This window comes from Crotalus tigris, unplaced genomic scaffold (assembly GCF_016545835.1).
Source record: "Crotalus tigris isolate CLP2741 ecotype Arizona unplaced genomic scaffold, ASM1654583v1 scf7180000018335.1346539, whole genome shotgun sequence".
Taxonomy (NCBI): domain Eukaryota; kingdom Metazoa; phylum Chordata; class Lepidosauria; order Squamata; family Viperidae; genus Crotalus; species Crotalus tigris.
In genome coordinates, this window is record NW_024096950.1 from 190,230 (window position 1) to 211,366 (window position 21,137).

Consider the following 21,137-nt stretch of genomic DNA (forward strand, 5'->3'; position numbering starts at 1 on the left):
GAATAGATCAAAGAAATTGCCTGGTCTTCCTGGTTCTGTCAAGCTGAGGAAGCTTGATTTTTACTTATGAACTGGGAATCACTTTTGTTCTGTTAATACCCATTCATCAAATCTGACGAGATCCCTTTTCATTGTATTAAACCCATAAAATCAAATCTCAAGTTGCCAAATGCAGCTGGTGTTCTGGTCCTCTTCCTCAGGTTTCTACACTCAGAATTTCAGGTGCCGAAATATCTTATGATTTATCTAGAAATTTCAATATAAACTCAAGAAAACATTCTTAGCTTCCTTCCCTCATATGCTGTGAGCCTGTTTGAGGTAGTAAAGGATGGATTTGCCCCTGCAGAACCATCTTTGGGCCATTTCTTCCTCAGTGACTTCTGGTATCTTCATAGTATTATCCACCCATTACTGAAGTGACATAAGCCTGGCCTCACTGGTGTAGTTTGGAAAACCATGGTTAGGAACTCTAGAAGGTGCTAGAAGTTTCCTGATGACTCAGGGTGAAAACATGCAAGAGAAGATAATGTCCAATGGTGATAGCCAAAGCTTGCTCTGGAAAAGGGCAGGTTTTATGGCAATCTCACCAAAGCTTGATAAGAAAAGATTGGGAAGTAAAGTTTAGGAGAGACTATAAAGATCCAGAAACCAACATGGGGGATTGATTTTCTTCTAAAAAGCATGGAGCTCTCTTGCTTCAAGCATCAACTTGGAAGGAGTTTCTCCTTCAACTCCTCACCAAAACAAAGGTCCCTTGTGAGAATCTGCACAACTTGTAATACCTAGATTCCTGACTAAGAACTTAGATGAAACCATTTTTAAATTTACCTCATAGCGTGATCCCTCGAGTAGCTCCGATCTCTGGTACAGAAGCACCGCTGATAAAACCTGCACAGCTCCATCACGCAAGGATTCAGCTTTTGAACTGTGAGGGGTGGCACAGTCCCCAAACTGCCTTTTTTGATGACCTGTGTGCATTCTAGAGGGAAAAAAAGGATGTAATCCCAAAAGTAGTCCATGGGATTGACGCTTTGCTGTTGTGGAATAAAACATTTGTTGGCACATCTGAGTACTTTTATTTAAAGAAAGAGTGTGTTTTTGCACAGAGAAAATCAATGCTCTGGAGTTTTGTTTTAAGTTGCCGACACCACACCACACCACCATTTTAGGAGCTCAGCTTTTTACGTAACATCTAATTGAAAATTTCTGGGACTAAGTTGTAAAATTGCTCCACTATGGCTTCTGTGGGACCTCAGTGAAGATATGTGGTTTCTTCATTCATTCCAAACTCATTTTATTTTTTTTTAAAAAAATCATCATTTATGGCAGTGGTTGCTCTTTAGAAGCACTTTCCTCATGCATTTAGTTCAACCCCCCTTTCCTCTTTAGTTTCATAAATAAATAAGTTCCCTTAAACTACCTGGGTTTCCTCCCAAATTAATGTCTATGGAGATTCTGAGTTCAGATGACCCTGAGGGCACAGATAAACCTCCAAGTGGCCTCAATTACTCTCAGAAAGAGTGCTAACCAGTGGTGGGATTCAGCCAGTTTGCACCACTTCGGCAGAACCGGTAGCTAATTTTTTGTTGCCCAGGCCCAGAATGGACTTCCGGAAGCGGCATTCATACAGAGAACCGGTTGTTCACATATTTGAATCCCACCACTGGTGCTCACAACCATACGATGGCAAAGAAATATAAATCCTTCCATTCTCCACTATTCAGTCAGAACGGAAGATGCTTCTTGGTTAAGAAGCGAAACGTCTCCTAGCAAAACAAGAAAGTCCAGTGGCGTTTTGAAAAAGCACTTTTGAGATTCCCAAATTAACCTGCAACAGATGGCAGCCCAAGTTCTCGTCAGCTTGGTAAGCTAACTGATCTTTCTCAAAGAGAATCATTTCCTGATGATTGATCCCTTCAGTAACCCAAATAATGTCTCCTTAAAGGTAGGGAGTAGCCGAACCTTCCTCCAATCTCAAATCTTCTTCCTCTCTGCTCCTGGAAGTGGAGCCTTATCAAAACTCAACTTTTCCTCTTGGGCTGAGGGATTTGATTCCCCCAGAATCACGCTTAGCATTCTTCATGACTTTGAATGGGTTACATGATCAGAGAGGTGGGGAAGTGTCCCCCCTCATATAATGAAGGCCTGACGACATATGCCTGAGCTATCAGAAGCAGCCATGAAGTGAATACAAAATGGCATTTAATTACACCAGAAGAGGAAAAGCAGATTCAAGACAAAGAATCACATACACTACTTGACAAGCTATCAAGGGAAGGGGCTAGAAGAATTTCAGATCTGCCACAGAAGAAACCCTGTGACCTTGGTTGGATCCTCATTCCTTGGATGAACTTAAGAGAGTTGTTGCAAAAATTAAACGGGGAGTGAACTGAACTCTGAGGAATAAACCAGAAACAGAAACTTTTATTTTTAATTTCAACTAAGCAACGTATCAAAGTAATAATAATAATAGTAAAGTTGGAAGGGACCTTGGAGGTCATCTAGCCCAACCCCCTGCTCAGGCAGGAAACCCTATATCATTTCGGACAAATGGCTGTCCAGTCTCCTCTTAAAAACTTCCAGTGTTGGAGCATTCACTGCTTCTGGAGGCAAGTTGTTCCACTGGTTAATGGTTCTCACTGTTAGGAAGTTTCTCCTTAGTTCTAGGTTGCTTCTCTCCTTGATTAGTTTCCACCCATTGCTTCTTGTCCTGCCTTCAGGTGCTTTGGAAAATAGCTTGACTCCCTCTTCTTTGTGGCAGCCCCTGAGATATTGGAACACTGCTATCATGTCAAGTGTGCATTGGAAACTAGAGTCCAAACTACAGGTAGGAAGTGTAGGAAGACAGCAACCCCCCCAGAGAAAGAAATATTTTGGGGGATATTAAAAAGGCAGAATATATTTCCCTAAAGAATTAATGGGGAACATCTTAGGCTGAAACCATCACCCAAGGCTCTCTGCCACAAGTAGAAACCAACTTTGTAGAAATGCAGATTTGATAATCCTTTCAGAAGGACTGGAGCCAGGAAGCTTGGAGCTGATGGGATTAGAAAGACAAAGACTCCTAGAACCAGCAATTCCTCACCCAAAAATCCAACACAACCGCAGGGAAGCAGGACATGATCTTTAGGACATAATAGGATTAACCCACCACCATCAGAATACAAAAAGGGCACACTGAATCTCAGATCAAAGTTCATGCTGCAGGAATAGGAACAACTCCAAACACAAAAGCCAAAGAAGGTATAAAAACCCACCACTCCCAGCTCCATGTGGTCAGCCACCCCAGAAACATGCTGCTGTTACTGAAGTTTCTGGCAACTCAATAAAGAACTTTCTTTCCAAACAGCATTTTGTTTATTCCCGGCTTGGATTGGACCCTGATGAAGATTTTTCTTTCAACAGAAACTAAACTGAAAATGTAAGATTTGGTCACTTCTTCTCTTAAAGCAAACAGATATCTACAACATCCACTTTCTCCTATTGCAAATGCCTTATTTAAAACATTCAGTAACACAAGCAATTTATTGTTATTTTTTTTTATCACAAATACAATTTGCCTGTTCAGGTAGTCCTTGGCTTACAACCATTCATTTAGTGACCATTCGAAGTTACAATGGCACTGAAAAAGGTGACTTGTGACCATTTTTCACACTTACAATGGTTGCAGAATTCCCCCATGGTCACGTGATCAAAATTCAGGCACTTGACAACTGAATCTTGTTTATGACAGCTGCAGTGTCCCGGGGTCATGTGATCACCTTTGGTGAGCCTCTGACAAGCAAAGCCAACGAGAAGCCAGATTCACTTAACAACCATGTGACTAATTTAACAACTGCACTGGTTCATTTAAAACAGTGGTTCGCAACCTGTGGGTCGGGACCCCATTTGGGGTCGAACGACCATTTCACGGGGGTCGCCAAACAACGCAGTCTGCCATTTTTCCCCCTCTTCCTTAGCTGTGCTACTCCCTTTTATTCTATTGCAGTGGTTCTCAACCTTTTTAATGCCGCGAACCCCAACCGGTCGTAAGTCGAGGACTACTCAACCGGTCGTAAGTCGAGGATTATTCAACTGGTGCAGCACCGTTTGCAGAATGGGACTTTTGGCGGGCTCAGCAGGGCAGAGACAGCCTGAACAATTCCTATTGGCTTTCAAAAGCCAATAGAATAAAAGGGAGTAGCACAGCTAAGGAAAAGGGGGAAAAAATGGCGGACTGCATTGTTTGGTGACCCCCATGAAATGGTCGTTCGACCCCAAATGGGGTCCCGACCCACAGGTTGAGAACCACTGTTCTATTGGCTTTTGAAAGCCAATAGAACAGACTCTCTTGAATAGAGTCTAATTCTATTGGCTTTCAAACGCCAATAGGAATTGTCCAGGCTGTCTCTGCCCTGCTGCCCGCCAAAAGTCCCATTCTGCAAACAGTGCTGCACCAGTTGAGTAGTCCTCGACTTACGACCGGTTGGGAGGTCGCGGCATTAAAAAGGTTGAGAACCATTGATTTAAAAGCTGTGGCAAGAAAGGTTGTAAAATGGGACAAAACCGACTTAACCACTGTCCTGTTTAGCCACAGAAATTTTGAGCTCAACTCTAGTCATAAGTTGAGGACTAACTGTAGTTCTTACAATATAGGTGACCAACATTCAGAAGAGACCACGAAGGACGGTCGTTCCTGAAAGGATGACAAAAACACAGATTTCCTTTGTTTTAATATGACGAGTAAAATATTATGAATGTGGAACCTTTTGTTTTGAACTGTTTATCTTTTCAAGGTGGGATTTGGTTCATTCACAAGGAAAGATCTGAAGCTTAGAGGGTCTCTGAGGAGAACAAAGAAATATCTTGTGGGGCCTTCACCATCTCTCAACCCTGTAGAAGAATCTCTCCTGGCGAAAGAAAGAAACAGACAGCTTTATCCTGTAGGTGAGGAGATGCCTGCTTCCAAAGCCACCTCATTTTCTGTCACATTCTTGAACAGAAGCCAGGCAGGAAAAAAAAATATCGTTTCCCCATACTTCAGGGGTGAGATGGTCAGGCGTGGTTGTGCCGCTTCCAGAGACAATGGCCTTATTCTTTTCCAGCTCTCCATCCCTCATCACCTGTTTAAAATTAAAAAGTCATGTGCCAGCAATGATCAAGTTATATGCTTCAGTGGAAGAAAGCCAAAACGAACAAGGAAATTGTTGAGAAGAAAATGTATACCTGCTATTCCAGTCCAAGCACCTAGAAGAAGACTTCTCAATTCCTGCTTTTATCTCCCGGTTTTGACCAGCCTTTTAGTCCTGGTGGAAGTCTCAGAGAAATATCTTCAAAAGTCAGAGGTGAAAGCCCCTCTGGTGTTTTGTTTTGTTTTGTTTTTGTTATCCCCTGACCTTTGTCATATAGTCAACTCTTTAAGACCACTTCCTCATAGTTGACCTTTTGGGTTGAAGCTAGTTTTCATACACTGCTTTTCATTTGTATATGTCATCATTCTTCCTTTTAAACAAAATATGTGATATTTTGCTATTATTTTAAGTGGCATCCACCGAATCTGTAGGGTCTATTTAATTTTCCAAGTCAAGAGCAGGCAACCTGATGCTCTACTGCAGTGATGGCGAACCTTGTAGAGACTGCCCAAAAACCAGCCCCTCCCCATCCCTCCTGCTCCGCCCTCCCCGCTCCACTCCCTACCCCCCTGCCTGCCCGCAGGGCCACTCACCACCTCCACGGCCCACTTCAGATCACCCAGGTGGCCCAGCAGCACCATGGTGGCTACGCCCTCCACCCGCGCCCCGCAGCATCAACTGCGCATGACGGGATGTGAGGATGGAGTCTTGTCCCTGCTGGCCGGCTGCCATGTCCTTGGCTGCACTGCTCTGCGCGGGCCGCACCTGGGGGTGACTCTCCTCCAGGGGGGCTGCTGGTGAGGAGGGGGCCACAAGGGGAGGCAGGGCTGGGGTGATGGTGCGCATGCCCACAGAAAGGGCTCTGAGTGCCGCCTCTGGCACACATGCTATAGGTTCGCCACCACTGCTCTATTGTATATATGACTTGGACTGCAACTCATACAATCCCTTGCTGACCATAACTGATAAGATCAAGACACTGCATATCAGATTTAAATTACAGGAAACAGGTTTGATTGATGGTTAAAAAATCTTCCTAGCTTTAACAGCAGTTCAACAGTGGAACCAATGACCCCAAGAGGTTGTGGACTCCATACAATGGATGGGTTGACATCATTCAGAGATGCTTTAATGTAGATCCTTGCACTGAGCAAAGAGTTGGATTCAGTGACCTCAATGACATTTCCAGTTCTGGGACGGGAACATTCTATAAAATCCCAAATGTGGCGGGGGAGGAGGGCAACAAGTTGTCTATCTCCAGTCTTTGGATTTTTACAGTGATGGGTATCCTTACTCCTATCAAAGGTTGTACTTCCAGAACAGTGGTCTCAGACACACAGCAGGCAGGGAGTGGCCACTAACGAAGCAGACAGGATTGGTATTTGGTGTTGACCTGTAATTCCGAGGAGCTTCAAGTAATCACAACAAAGGGAATGGGGACGGGATGAAACCCAAGGTCTGCAAGTTGCTTACTTATTGAGTTTGAAAGCACAATATGAGAGAATGAATCTTTCTGCGCCAGTTGTTGCTTCTGTTCTTAGGAAGGGCCCTACAGTCTATTACAGTTATCCACAGAAAATATCTATAAATCTATAAAAGATCACATAAATTATTGACTCTATACATCATGCAGCAATCCAGTCATGGATTATAGGTACAATCCAGTCAAGTTAAGCCTTGTAATATAATATCTTTTCTTCAGAAACCTCTGTTCAAGCTCTTTAAGCTTGGCGGAGCTAATTTTTAAGCAATTAGAATATTATTGTAACCTTAACAGTCTTGATTCACACACTGTCCCATGTCTTCAGAGATGACTTCCCTATATTGTACTGGCAGAAAAGAGGGATTTTTACTCTTATCAACCCAAGGCTAAACAGAAGACTGCTCAAATTTCACATTAGAAATTCAGCTCTGAATTATTTTAAGGCCGTTTGAAAAACTAAGTCTTGTGGGTGGGTGGTTGGATCCTAATTTTTCCGATAAGCTTGCCATTCCTTTTCCAACTACCACTTAAACAACCCACAGCATCCATGCAAAATTAACAAAATCATATAGGCATGATTTGTAAGATGTCCATTCGATGCAAAAGAAGCACAGGGTGCTTAAAACAGGACAGACCTGCGCCTCAGCTTAAATCTTCATAATCTATATCAACCTACCTTACAGATTTTTTTATTGCATAGATATTATGCAATATCTATGATACTATGAATTCAACCTACCAGCCAGTCCTAGGACATGACAGTTGCAGACAATCTTACAACCATATCTGAGCCCAGAATTAGAGTCGTAACCCTGGGCGATCATTAAGCAGGTCACCATGTGATTGTGACCGATTTTTGCCATTTTGTGGTGGTCAAGAAGCGAACACCATGGTTGTTTTAAAAAATGCCAGAGTCATTAAGCGAACACCACAAATACACCAACAAAAATTGTCAACCATCTCCCATGACTATAAGCTGCAAACAGCTGTAAATGCGAGTCAAATGCCAACAGCCCAAAAAGCATTTGTGTCACCATAGGCAGGGGAGTGGGCATGAAAAATTAAAACTCAGTCATAAGAAGCAACGGATGGAAACTGATCAAGGAGACAAGCAACTTAGAACTAAGGAGAAACTTCCTGACAGTTACAACAATTAACCAGCGGAACAACCTGCCTCCAGAAACGGTGAATGCTCCAACACTGGAAGTCTTTAAGAAGAGACTGGACAGCCATTTGTCCGAAATGGTGTAGGGTTCCTGCCTGAGCAGGGAGTTGGACTTGATGACCTCCGAGGTCTCTTCCAACTTTATTATGGATCATCGCACAATCAGCCAGATGTTCAGACTGGATTTGGCATTTTGTCTACCTATCGAGTCCTTACTCAGGACCTGGGATAGGCAGATGTGGATGTTTGATGGTATTACAGGTATCGTCGCAGGATGGAAGCAGTTCCTAGTAAGGCCGCCTTTTGCAATTGACTAATAGCAAATTTGTCAATGCCAATGGTGTTCAAGTGGTTCTCCAGTTGTTTTGGGATTGCACGCAAGGAGCCTATCACTATTGGTACTACACTTGCTTGTTTTTGCCACAGTCTTTCTATTTCTATTTGTAGGTCTTTGTATTTTGTTATCTTCTCCAGTTCTTTCTCGTCTATTCTGCTGTCTCCAGGTACTGCCATGTCCACTATCCAGAATTTTTTGTCTTTCTTATCGACAATTGTTAAGTCTGGGGTGTTATGTTGCAGGTGCTTGTCTGTTTGAATTCTGAAGTCCTAGAGCAGTTTAATTTTATCATTTTCTATGACTTTCTCTATTTTATGATCCCACCAGTTTTTGCTTACAGGCAAATGATATTTTTTATTATTATTATTGTTATTGTTATTATTGTTATTATTATATACCTTTTAGGGGAGGTCTGTTTTAACTTCAAAGTGACTGGTCATTAAGCAAGAACTATCTGTACTCCAATCGTCCTCAATCTGATATCCTCCAAGCATGTAAATTTGGATTCCCAGAACTCTCTAATTGAGCCATGGGCATTGCCAGGATTCTGGGAGATAAGATCCATTCATGTGTAGGGAGTCAGCATTCCCAGCAAGTGATTCAATTAAGTCTAGAGGTTAAGGCACCAGGCTACAAATCAGGAGATGGTGAGTTCTAGTCCCACCATAGGCATGAAAGCCAGCTGGGTGACTTTGGGCCAATCATTAGGAGACTGAGAGATCTAGTCATGCCTTAGGCAAGAAAATCAATTGGGTGACTTTGGGCCAATCCCCAGGAAACTGAGATCTAGTCCTGCCTTAGGCATGAAAGGAATTTATCACCAAGTACAGCCAGAATTTGTTTGCAGTTACGGCAGCAAAAGGTGGTGCCAGCTGGGTGACTTGGGCCAATCACCAGGTGACTGTGAGTTCTAGTCCCGCCTTAGGCATGAAAGCCAGCCAGTCATAAAAGTCCATTAGCTGAATATGGGCCAATCACCAGGAGATGGTAAGTTCTAGTCCCGCCTTAGCTATGAAAGCCAGCTGGGTGACTTTGGGCCAGTCAGTCTCATCTCACCTCACCTCATGAGTTGTTGTTGTGAGGAAAATAGGATGAGGAAGGAGTGCGTTCATTCCCCAAGCTATTTATAAAATTAATAAAGGTGGAATGTAAATAACTCAATAATTGTTAAAATTTGTTGCATTTGTGCCAGCAGACAGGATAGCTGCAGCACTTGACCATCTGCTGGTTAAGCCATTGCTGATGGAAATTTGCCCATTCCACGAAAAGTCAAAACAAGGAAAGACGGCAGCCGAAGGCTCAACTTGCAAGTCAATTTGTTGCTTGAAATAGAATCTTCCAGGTTAAGAGTGATGATTTGTTGGCAACACCGGGTGGCTTTTGTGACCAAGACATGGGCGGGAGAAGATGCTACTCAAAAGATCCATTTTAAAGAGCCCAATCTTGCAGACACAATCTCAAGGGAATGTGAGCTAATAGGGTCAGGGGTTTGAAGAATGCAATTATACAATAAATCGTACAGCCAAACTTTTGGTCTTCCCTCTTTAGTTCAGAGAATTCAGCTGATTCCATTAAATTCAACCCTAAGCTTGGGATCCTAGCTTGTTATGTAGGGAACATACTTCAAACTTTGCTTGAAGTTTGTACAATTTCTCCTGTCCATTTTTTTCTAGAGATATCCTGCTAGAACAACAGAGATACACACTGGTACAGGAGTGTCTTACGTTCAGGTGAGTATTTGTAAATCTCCTACAATATTAGCATATTATCTTTGTTCTTCTGTTTCTTTCACCAATGGTCCTGCTTCTGAAATATAATATGGACCAGGCATGAATTTTTACCTTTTAAAGGAAGGGATTGCAAACTTTTAAAGCAAGTTTTCCATCTGCTTTCTCAAAGTCCTGTTGATCAGGTTAGCAGTCAGAGCAAGTGGAAATGCCAGGCTGAACTAAAAGATTTAACCCACGGAGAGCAAAATTTCATTTTTCTTTGGCAGCTCAAAAGCAGTAAAGCAAGGCCGTATCTCAAACAAGCAGAGCTCTCCAATTCAAAGTAATATCAGGGGCCCAGATAATAAGCTTAAGGACTAGAAATGTTTTTAGTATTCCCACCTGATGATTCAGAACAAAAGAAGAAGAGGCAGGAATGAACACGAAGCTCAGGACTAAAGGGATGAATATGAACTCTGGAATTTGAGTGGTGAAAACAGCAGGTGGGATGTCTGTAGCAATTTTTTTTCTGCATAAAAATGTAATTTTCATGCATGGAGGCTGTGAGAACGAAGCATAACAGTCCTCCAGATGTATGCTGTGTTTGGTAGCTCAAAAGAAAAGTACTTACTAGAATTCACCTTTGATAAGCTGTCACTGTTAGGCCTTTGTGTCACAAGGGCAGGTAAGACTGTGTTTCCTGTCACTGAAAAGAGAATTAGAAGACAACACATTAGCAAGGATGGATTGGGAATTGCACTGTTACATCAGAGGTTCCCACTGTTTATGGGTCAAGCACAATGTTTCTGAAGCTTGGCAATTTTTAAGAAGTGTGGACTTCAACTCCCAGAATTCCCCATTCATTTGCATGCTGGGTGTTTGAAGATAGGGTTTATCCAGCATTTTCCCAGGGCACATCCTGCAAGGATTCACATAACCTGCCCTGCCAATGAGATTATAATACTATACCTCAGGGGTCTTCAAACATGGCCCTTTTATGACTTGTGGACTTCAACTCCCAGAATTCCTCAGCCAGCATGCCTGGCTGAGGAATTCTGGGAGCTGAAGTCCACAAATCATAAAAGGGCCAAGTTTGAAGACCCCTGGGCTAGACATAGCTAACTCCTCAATTATTCATCATACTATTCAGTCTCCAGACCCTTTTTAATCATCTTTGTTGTTCTTCTCTGCACTCTTTCTAGGTTGGAATGTGGCAACTCATCGCAGCCAATTCACTACAGCCAACTCGCCATGGCCATTTTGTCCTGGTCAATTTGTTGCATCCAACTCACCACAGCCAACACACCACAGGACAATTCAACAATTCAGTTTAATGGATTGTTGAGTTCATTTCTTTATTCATTCTGCATCCTTTCTTTAATGTTCTATCCCACCATTTCTTCAATGTAAGTCTTGTCCCACAGCAAGTTGCCCATGGAAAGAGGTTCCATGGAGTTGGCCATTATGAGTTGTCCTAAACCCACAGCATCTTTTTTGTATTGGGATGGCTGGAATTGGACAAAATATTCTAAGTGTGGCCTCACTAGTGCAATAAGATCATAGAGACATTTTCCAAGATCCTTTGAATAGTCCTTTTCTACACCTTCTCAAGTGCTGAAATATCCTTTGTTAAGGTGTGACAGACAGAATACTGCACCGTATGACACATAACAGTTGCAACTTACTAAAAGGAGGACGGGTCTTCAAGGCAACTGGTTTTTCTTCTGTAGATGGAGAAACCAACGGAGAAGGAACACCCATTGCTAAAATTTTAAATAATAAAATCATTAGTCTGCTCCCAGCCAATCTCAATTAATCAAAATGAAATTTAAATTCTAGAACACTAGTAACAATAGGAGGGAAATAGAATGTGTGTGTTTTTAAGCTTAGATGCCTTAAAAGGATTTTCTGCTTGCATGAAATAAAGCCTCTCTTTTAAAAAAGCTTTCTGTGCATATTCTTAAGGGTTTAAAAGTTTTACTAAAAAAAATAATAACAGCAATTGGCTGAATGGAAAGTTTACTTGCATAGTCTAGGATTCATTTCTTCATGCTGCGTTTGCTGTTAAAATATATATTATCAAGAGATTAATTTGATATCCAGGTTTTTCAATGAATAAAATTCCTCCACTTTTATCCCCATGAGTTGGGCCCTTTCAACTGAGAGATGTCTAAATAACTAAACTTGGTTGTCCCTGTTACATCATCCCATGTATTGTGTGATCCCAAAAAGTTGAGGATCGCAAATATGAATACTCAAAAAAAGAAACTAGCAATGGTTGGGAAAGAAGATGAATGGATGAAGTTAAACCAAATTTTAAAAAGCCAGTTTGGTGTAGTCCAGAGGTGCCCAACCTTTTGGGCACCAGGGACCAGTTCTGTGGAGAGAGGTTTTTCCACGGACCGGAGGGGGCGTGGTTATGTGTGCTGCCTGTATCCCACAGTTAAGGCTCTGCTTGTTTGTGCAGACTGATTGCTAGCATGCTGTGGTCCGGTACTGGTCCACGGACCGGGGGTTGGGGACCTCTGGTGTAGTGGTCAAGGCATCAGGCTAGAAACAAGGTGATCAGGAATTTCAGTCCCACCTTAGGGATGAAGCCAGCTAGGTAACTTTGGACCATTTGCCGAGAGACTGTGAGTTCTAGTCCGGTATTAAGCATGAAAGCCAGCGGGCTGACTTTAGGCCAGTCCCTCTCTTTCAGCACTAGGAAGCAAGCAATGATAAACTACTTCCCAAAATGTTGCCAAGAAACCTTCAGGGACTTATCCAGCCAGTTGCCAGAGATCAACAATGACTTAAAGGTACCAAAACAATAGGGAAAAGAAAGCTTGGAAAACTTGGCAATGAACAAGAGAGCTGAAACGCTGGATATTTCCAGACTTTGAATGCTCACTTGGTCCTGGCCGGGTCTTAGACAGAAAGTCTGACTGGATCAAAGGAGCTGAAGATATAGATGGTTGGGTGGGAGAAAGGTCCCATCCTGTTGAAGTATTTGTCTGCAACCAAGATGAGATCAGGGCAGAAGGACCTGGAGAACTTTTAGAAGTAGCAGAGTTTTGCCATATTGTGAACTGCTGAGGGACTGCTTCATCCTCTTTCACAACAATGGTCTTAGCTTGTAAAGGTATTCTTGCGGCTGGAGAAAAAAAAAGAAAAGAAAAGAACATACATCGACAGAGTTTTATGGAACATTTATGATCTACCTTAATAGGTCTGCAGCTCCTGGAGTTTAAATGTGGTCTTTTGATAATTTTCTTGGGAGGGAAGAGGGTTCATTGGTTTGAATGCATGGTCCTATTGCAATTAAACATACACCTTCACTTTTCTGCCAGTATTTTTTAGTTCAACTCCATAGAATGACTCCACCTGGATTCAGATCTATTATAGCTCTCCTTTTTTTAGTTCCGCAGCAAGATAATTCCTCTTTTTTTTCAGTTCAGTACATACACTTTATCATTTACTCCTTTTACATCCCAAGTGTTAACGTTGCAAATATTGTATATTCTTGCTTTTGACAATATGCAGAATTGTCTGGTAAATATGGGGTTAATAAAGAGCAGAAGGGGCATTGGGGGTAAAGCCCGGGAAAGAAAGAGGAAGAAAGCATTTGACCTTCACACTAATTGGATAATGTGAGTTATGACAGCTAATTTAGGGAGGGAACATGCTGATAATTTAACTGCTCAGAGGAAGAGAACTTAGATCCTAGCATCCCTCCGTTGTGCCTGTGCCGACATTTTGTAACAATAAAAGACTTTTAGGAAAATAAATGCCTGGAAGTTCTTTGGAATGTTTCATTAGCCGGAACCACAACACCAAGTTGCAATGTTCTGAAAGCTATGGGCTTCATCAGATGGGCCCATAGATAGTCAGATCTGCTGTCCATCCTGAAACTGGCTGAGTTCTCATACTACGTTTTACTAAGATAAAGTATAGACTGTGTTAGTTCTGGCACATTTTGATCAGTAAACCAGACCTACAAGCAAACCTATTTTTAATCCATGCTCATGCTAGTTTGTACAAGCTACAAACTCTATAAACTTGAGATGATCTTGCAATCTTTTTTCTTGTGTTCAACTGTGTCCAATTCTTGGAGAATCGCTGGACAAATCCCTGAAGTTTTCTTGGCAAGGTTTTTCAGAAGGGATTTGTCCTGGTCTCTTTCCTAGGGCTAAAAGGGCAGGGCTAGAACTTAGAGACTCCTGAATTCTAGGCTGATGACTTCACCGTACTGGCTCACACACACAATACATTGTTGTTGTTAGTTGCGAAGTCGTGTCCGACCCATCGCAACCCCATGGATAACGTTCCTTCAGGCCTTCCTGTCCTCTACCATCTTCCGGAGTCCATTTAAGCTCACTCCTACTGCTTCAGTGACTCCATCCAGCCACCTCATTCTCTGTCGTCCCCTTCTTCTATTGCCCTCAATTTTCCCCAGCATTAGGCTCTTCTCCAGTGAGTCCTTCCTTCTCATTAGATGGCCAAAGTATTTGAGTTTCAACTTCAGGATCTGGCCTTCTAAAGAGCAGTCAAGGTTGATCTCCTCTAGGACTGACCGGTTTGATCACCTTGCAGTCCAGGGGACTCGCAGGAGTCTTCTCCAGCACCAGAGTTCAAAGGCCTCAATTCTTTGGCGCTCAGCCTTTCTTATGGTCAATAAACTGATATACAATATACTGATACACAATTTTGAATGTGTTTTAGGACTTAGAAAAATGGAAGACTGGAATAAAAATTACCTTAAGCAAGTAAAATCATTTATAATAAATGTGATACTGTTATACCGCATGAAGTCAGGGATGGTTTGAGGAGTCTATAACTGATTGGTTGAAGTATTCATACCACACAATTATATAGCCTATGCAGACTCACTATGAGCTGGCAGAAACCTTGATGAAGTGCTGTAGTTTTCTATGGAAGCAGGAGAAGACCTCGTCAAGGTTGTTTCAGCAGATGGAGCACCAGATTCTTTGGAAGCATTGGTCTTTGGCCACCAGGAAGCTTGTACCACTGGAACTTCAGATCCTTCTGCTTTTCCAGGCTTCAGCCAATTTGACTGCTTTGTCAACAACAGGTCTTCTTTCAAGGTATCAGTCTGTGTCCAGCTAGGCAACTTTGGAGCTGAAAGATGTTAAACATATTTATTGTTTGTGAATTATGTTTCAACTTCATGTGCAGATCTGTACATTGGGGAAACAAAACAACCACTTCATAAACATATGGCACAACATAGAAGAACAAACCCATCAGGACAAGATTCAGCAGTCCATCTGCATTTAAAAGACAAAGGCCACTGTTTTGAATGCAGCAAAGTTCACATTTTGGACAGAGAGGACACTGGTTTGAAAGAAGGGTCAAAGAGGCCATCTATGTTAAAACTGAACAAACCTTGCTCAACAGAGGGGGAGGGGTATGACATCATCAATTTCCAGTCTACAACACAGTCCTTTCAGCAGTTCCATAAGCTCCACACCCATTAGCACTACTCAGGGGACCCTGACAACACAGATAAACCTGTGGCATCAACAACTCTCTAAAAGAATGCAAATGACCAGCTATCTGCAAGGAATTTAAACCCTCCTATTCCCCACCATCCAGTCAGAGCTGAAGAAGCTTCTTGGATGAGAAGTGAAACATCTTCAAAGAGAAAAAAGGAAGTGCAGTTGCCCCGTGAAAAACCACCTTTGGGATTCCCCATGATTATATATAAAGGCTATTCATGGATATTAGATCTCTAGGGATACCACTTGACATGCCCAATAAGCTAAATGTTGATATGATAAAATACTGAAAAGCAGATAATTCAGCCCCCAAACAAAATGTAATGTTGATTAGCTTGTTGATTCAGTAGCTTGTGTCCAGGAGGTGTCTTCCCATACTTCCACCATCATTAGATCAGCAATCTTGGGAACATTCACAGTCCACAAATCACCACATAAATCGTAGGGACTGGATTTTATTGAAAAGTGTAAATATATCAGGGGGGAGGGAGATGGATGATAGATAAATGGAGGGAGGGAGGGATAAAACTTAATGGCTGTTATCAAATGGAATATAGAAAAACAGTGGCTGCATGTGAGGAGTGTTGACATGTTGTGAGTACAGAGGCTACAAATCCTAGCATTTACAGTTCGCTGATTCAAATCAGCTTACATGCCAGCTAGCTTGTCAATATATTTCCTGAGGACTGGGGTACCTCTGTCATGTGTATAACAATCACATTCTTTCAGCTCCTCCTATTCGACCTAAGTTTTTTTAAAACATAAACAGATCTTCAAGAGGAAACCAAGGAATGAAATATGGACCTAGGGTGGGACAAAAAAAAAAAAGCTGACCATCAGCCTCAAAGAATGTCTGATTAAAGCTTGGACTTTCTAGAAATCTGGGAGAAAATAGAGGAATTTGCTGCAGAAAATCATCTTTGTAAAGTTAGGTAAGTCTAGCCCAGATTTTTAATTTTCTGGGTGGCACCAAGTTTATTGTTTTTTTGTTCTTATTCCTTGACCTCATTCCTCTTTCCATTTTCTTATTTCTCTATCTAAAAAGGAAGAATATAGAATTTTGTGTAAAATTCTGGCCATATTTCACTCAAATCAAACTGTGAAATGCAGAGGTCAAAATGAAAATACTTTTTGGTATTTTTGCTCAAACTGGGGGAAAAAATTAAACTTTGATTTTAGGTTTTGATGATTAGAATGGCTTTGTTGTTCTAGAAATGGCCTGAAATGTGGAGAAATGTAAAACTAGGTAAAGCTGAGGTTTAAGTTCTTTTTGTAATCTACTGCGTTCAAAAAAAATCAGGTCACTATTCTTTCTTTCTTTTTCTTTCTTTCTTTCTTTTTCTTTCTTTCTTTCTTTCTTTCTTTCTTTCTGCATCCTTGTTTTTCCTTCTCTTAGTTTTCTTTTGTTTCTTTTTGTTTTTTTATTGGATAATAAACTTTAATATAAGGACTTTTTAAAAGATAGAGATCAAATTATTCAACTTTTGAGAAAGAGAAGATTCTTTTGTATATCCCTGGTAGTTTAAAAAAAGAGAGAGCTGTAATAATCTTTTATGGTATGCAATAATTGTGACATGGGACTGCTGTTTTAGTAAGTCTCATGTCAGAACTGGCTCCAATTAATATGCAGTTGTGGACTATTCTAATTCCTCTTTTCATTGCCCAGTATCTTTCTCTCTCCTGAATTAACATATTCAAGACATAATGTTAGGCCCGAAGAATCGAGAGCGATACATGGAGTTACTTCTGAGTAGCTGCTTTATAGTTGTTTACCGACAGACAGAATTTTGCCAGACTAAAGCAATCGTCTACAACAGTGGTTCTTAACCTGGGCGATATTGCCCCCCAGGGGGCGATTTCATTTTTCAGGGGGGTGATGGAACAAAATGGGGGCGATATGGGGGCGATGGAGCAAGAAGTTTTGGGGACACTTTTGAGACTTTTTCGTACAGTGAATCGCTGTATATCTGTCGTACAAAAACATCAGATCGCTCGCTATTAGTGGATTGAATTAAGTTTTCAAATGTTCCTCCAGCTAGCTTCAGTACAGAACGCCATACATATGTGAAGACGCATCGCTTATCTTCATGCGTGTTGCGCAGCAGCCTCTACCCATACAGTGGCACGCCATTGGCCAGAATATGGGAGATATGGGGAAAAGACTGGAAATAAATTATTTGCATCGATATGTCCTGATGACAATTTTAAAGAAAACAAAAAAAGTGTTTGCATAAATTGAAGAATTATTTCCTATGTTGTGATTGAGAGGTTATGTTGGGGGAGGGGGCGATGACAACTTCCTCATTGGCTCAAGGGGGCGATTCGTTCAAAAAGGTTAAGAACCACTGGACTAGAAGACCTATAGAAGTTTCTGAATTGGTAGGGAAGCTCTGATCTTGCTCCCTTCCTGCCCACCAGATATTCCAAGCTCTGTTGTCCCTCTGCTCTCTGGGAGAAAGCCCTTCCCTCCCGTAACTCCAGACTACCTTCTACCACGTATACTCACCCAAGAAATCTGATATGTTCCCGGAAAAAGTGTAGTTGACTATAGGAGACTTCTCTATGGCTTCCCATAAGTCTGTAAGATTTCTGCCTATGGAGAAAAAAAAAGTGTGGGGAGAGGAAGACATCATTGCTTTTGGTTGAGTGATCCCTATATCTAGCGCCATGGAGAAACCAATAAACTATACAGCATCCCATTCTCCCTCTTTTGAATGCACCCTTCCTATATGTTGGCTGGATTTCGACAGCATCAACATCGAATCAATAAAGAGGCTTGAAGGAATTAAAGAAACGCTTGAAGAGGCCAGCTGAGGACCTCTACCATAGGTTGTCCTGACTCCCTTCGCCAAAAGGAAAATGTGAAAAATCATCCTTGAGAAGGCGGGAGGTGAAATCAGAAGCACAAGGGGCCCTAAAGAAGATAGGAGAAGACCACTGCACTGAGCAGGAACCTGAGCTTGTTTGCAGGATTGCAAAACCTGGACTCCCATAATTCAGAGCAAAAAATATCACTACCTCTGCAGAATTTAACACACTATATCTATACCTACATCTATATCTACTGCAGTGGTGGGATTCAGCCACTTCGCACCACTTTGGCAGAACCGGTAGCTAATATTTTGTTGCCCAGGCCCAGAATGGACTTCCAGAAACGGTATCCACACAGGGAACTGGTTGTTCACATATTTGAATCCCACCACTGATCTACTGTTTATCTATGTCTATATCTAGATGGAGGATATCTATAAATGATAGATAGATAGATAGATAGATAGATAGATAGATAGATAGATAGATAGACAGACAGACAGACAGACAGACAGACAGACAGACAGACAGACAGGGTAGGTAGGTAGGTAGGTAGGTAGGTAGGTAGATAGATAGATAGATAGATAGATAGATAGATAGATAGATAGATAGATAGATAGATAGATAGATGGGTGGGTGGGTGGGTGGGTGGGTGGGTGGGTGGGTGGGTGGGTAGGTAGGTAGGTAGGTAGGTAGGTAGGATGGATGGATGGATGGATGGGTAGGTAGGTAGGTAGATCGATGGATGGATGGATGGATGGATGGATGGATGGATGGATGGATGATAGGTAGATAGATAGATAGATAGATAGATAGATAGATAGATAGATAGATAGATAGATACTGGATGGTGAACAAACAAACAAACATAAACACAAAACAGTTAAAAACAAGAATAAAATAGACTAAAAAGGCAGGGGAGGGGCTTCAGAATGCTAACCAGTCCCATGACTTTACGCTGCTCTGTGGGCCCCAAGTGAGCCAGCAGAGGATTTCCAAGAGACCAGGATCATGGGGCTCCACCTCACCTCTGGGGGGAGAACATTCATCAGGATGGGGGCAGATGACAGAGAAAGCTCTCTTCCTGGGCCCTTTAAGTTGGAGTTCTTTAACTGACGGGATCAACAGCGTACTTTACCTCCCTGGCTGGATGGGACAGGTTGATCTAATGGGGCAAAGACAGCTCTGAGGTCAGCAGGGCCATGCCAGGTAGGGCTCTAAAGGTCATTGCCAATACCTTGAACTGGACCTGGAAGCAAACTGGCACCTATTGCAGCTTATGCAGCAAAGGTGTTACCTGCACCGTCCTTGGAGCACCCAAAATTGCTCATGCAGCTGCATTCTGTGCCAGGTGAAGCTTCTGGATATTTTTCAATAGTCCAAATGGGAGACAATCAGTGGGAGAGTCAGTGAGCAAAGGGCCTCTTTATCCAGGAAAGGAGGTAATTGGTCCACAACACAAAGTTGAGCAAAATAGGCCATGCCCCTCAAAAACTTATTTAGTTGGAGCTAAGAGAATAACAGAATTGGAAGGGACCTTGGAGGTCTTCTAGTCCAACCCCCTGCTCGAGCAGGAAACCCTATACCATTTCAGACAAATGGCTGTCCAATCTCTTCTTAAAAACTTCCAGTTTTGAAGCACCCACAACTTCTGGAGGCGAGTTGTTCCACTGGTTTACTGTTCTCATGTCAGGAAATGTCTCCTTAGTTCCAGGTTGCTTCTCTCCTTGATTAGTTTCCATCCATTGGTCCTTGTTCTACCTTCGGGTGCTTTGGCAAATAGGTTGATTCCCTCTTTTATATGGCAATCCCTTAGATATTCAAACTCTGCTATCATGTCACCCCTAGTGTTTCTTTTCAGTAAACTAGACATTCGCAATTCCTGCACTTAGGTAAAATGGTGGAGTCCATAACTGGGATGGGGAAGAGAGAAAGATAGAAGAGACCTACATACACATATGGGGTTCAACTCTAAGCAATACATTCCTGAACAAAGAAGAGTTTCAGGTTTACCTATTCGTCCTGACATGACGCAAATGTAGATGCAATCTGTATCATTGCTCTGGCTCACTGAAAGAAGATAATTGTTTCGTTAATTTATTTAAGATTCCTTAAACTAAAATTCAAACAGAAGCTAATTTTCAATTCGCATAGGGAAGGAAATAGCAAAACCTTAAAAAGAAAAAAAAAACTTAACTCTCTGAGGTTCTAAAATCAAAACGTTGCTAATGCCAAGGGATCACCCCAAAAATACTTATAATTTCTTAAATGCAAAAGGAAATTATTTGGAGGGAGGGTTAGGGCTTTTGTCTGAACATTTTGCCTGAAATTGCTTTCTTCAATTGGTTTCTACAATTAAAGGACTGAGCTATGGACTGGAAAAAAAAATTGCTATTGTAGAAAGCTATTCTCCATGGAATTCAAAGCAGCTTATATTAAAACTACACAGATTAAAATATTATTAAAAAACTGTACTAAAATTGAAACCAAGGGAGCTAAGAGATGGATGGGATGAGGTCTGCTTACCCCATCAGCCAATTGTTCTCCCCTAAGCTACATTTCCTGCTTCCTTATTTCCTTCATTTAGTCACATGGAATAAATGGAGTATCAGATTAAGCAGCCAGAGAAACAGCAACAATTTTTACCTGACACAATGGAAGTTGACTTGAAAATCTCAGTAAGATAACTGGTGGAGTTTCCCACAATGTCCACCAGCAGTGCTGTAAAATCTAGGAAAGCAAAGGGGAAACATTTTGACATCCCAATATTGTCCTGTCTCCCCGTAGAAGACAATATTTATAGCTCAGAGTTCAACGGTGGAATTCTTAAGGGAATCTGACTCTGGATGTTTGCTTGCATTTCATTACCCAGCTAGGTAATATCATCATCATCATCATCATCATCATATTCATAAAGTTGGAAGGGACTTGGAGGTCATCAAGTCCAACCCGCTGCTCAGGCAGCAAACCCTACACCATTTTGGACAGATGGCTGTCCAGTCTCTTCTTAAAAACTTCCA

At 41.8% G+C, this 21,137-nt stretch overlaps 1 protein-coding gene across 1 annotated transcript in view; it reads right to left on the reverse strand.

The window, feature by feature from the left end:
• Positions 1-21,137, reverse strand: part of HHLA1 (HERV-H LTR-associating 1) — a 56,102-nt gene that overhangs the window by 2,501 nt on the left and 32,464 nt on the right. Inside the window, exons 9-16 of the mRNA XM_039350447.1 lie at positions 20,764-20,847; positions 20,131-20,187; positions 17,813-17,899; positions 14,678-14,926; positions 12,699-12,941; positions 11,491-11,568; positions 10,437-10,511; positions 829-979 (exon numbers count right to left, since the gene is read on the reverse strand). Coding sequence (XP_039206381.1) covers positions 829-979; positions 10,437-10,511; positions 11,491-11,568; positions 12,699-12,941; positions 14,678-14,926; positions 17,813-17,899; positions 20,131-20,187; positions 20,764-20,847 — 1,024 coding nt within the window. The remainder of the gene's footprint in view (positions 1-828; positions 980-10,436; positions 10,512-11,490; positions 11,569-12,698; positions 12,942-14,677; positions 14,927-17,812; positions 17,900-20,130; positions 20,188-20,763; positions 20,848-21,137) is intronic.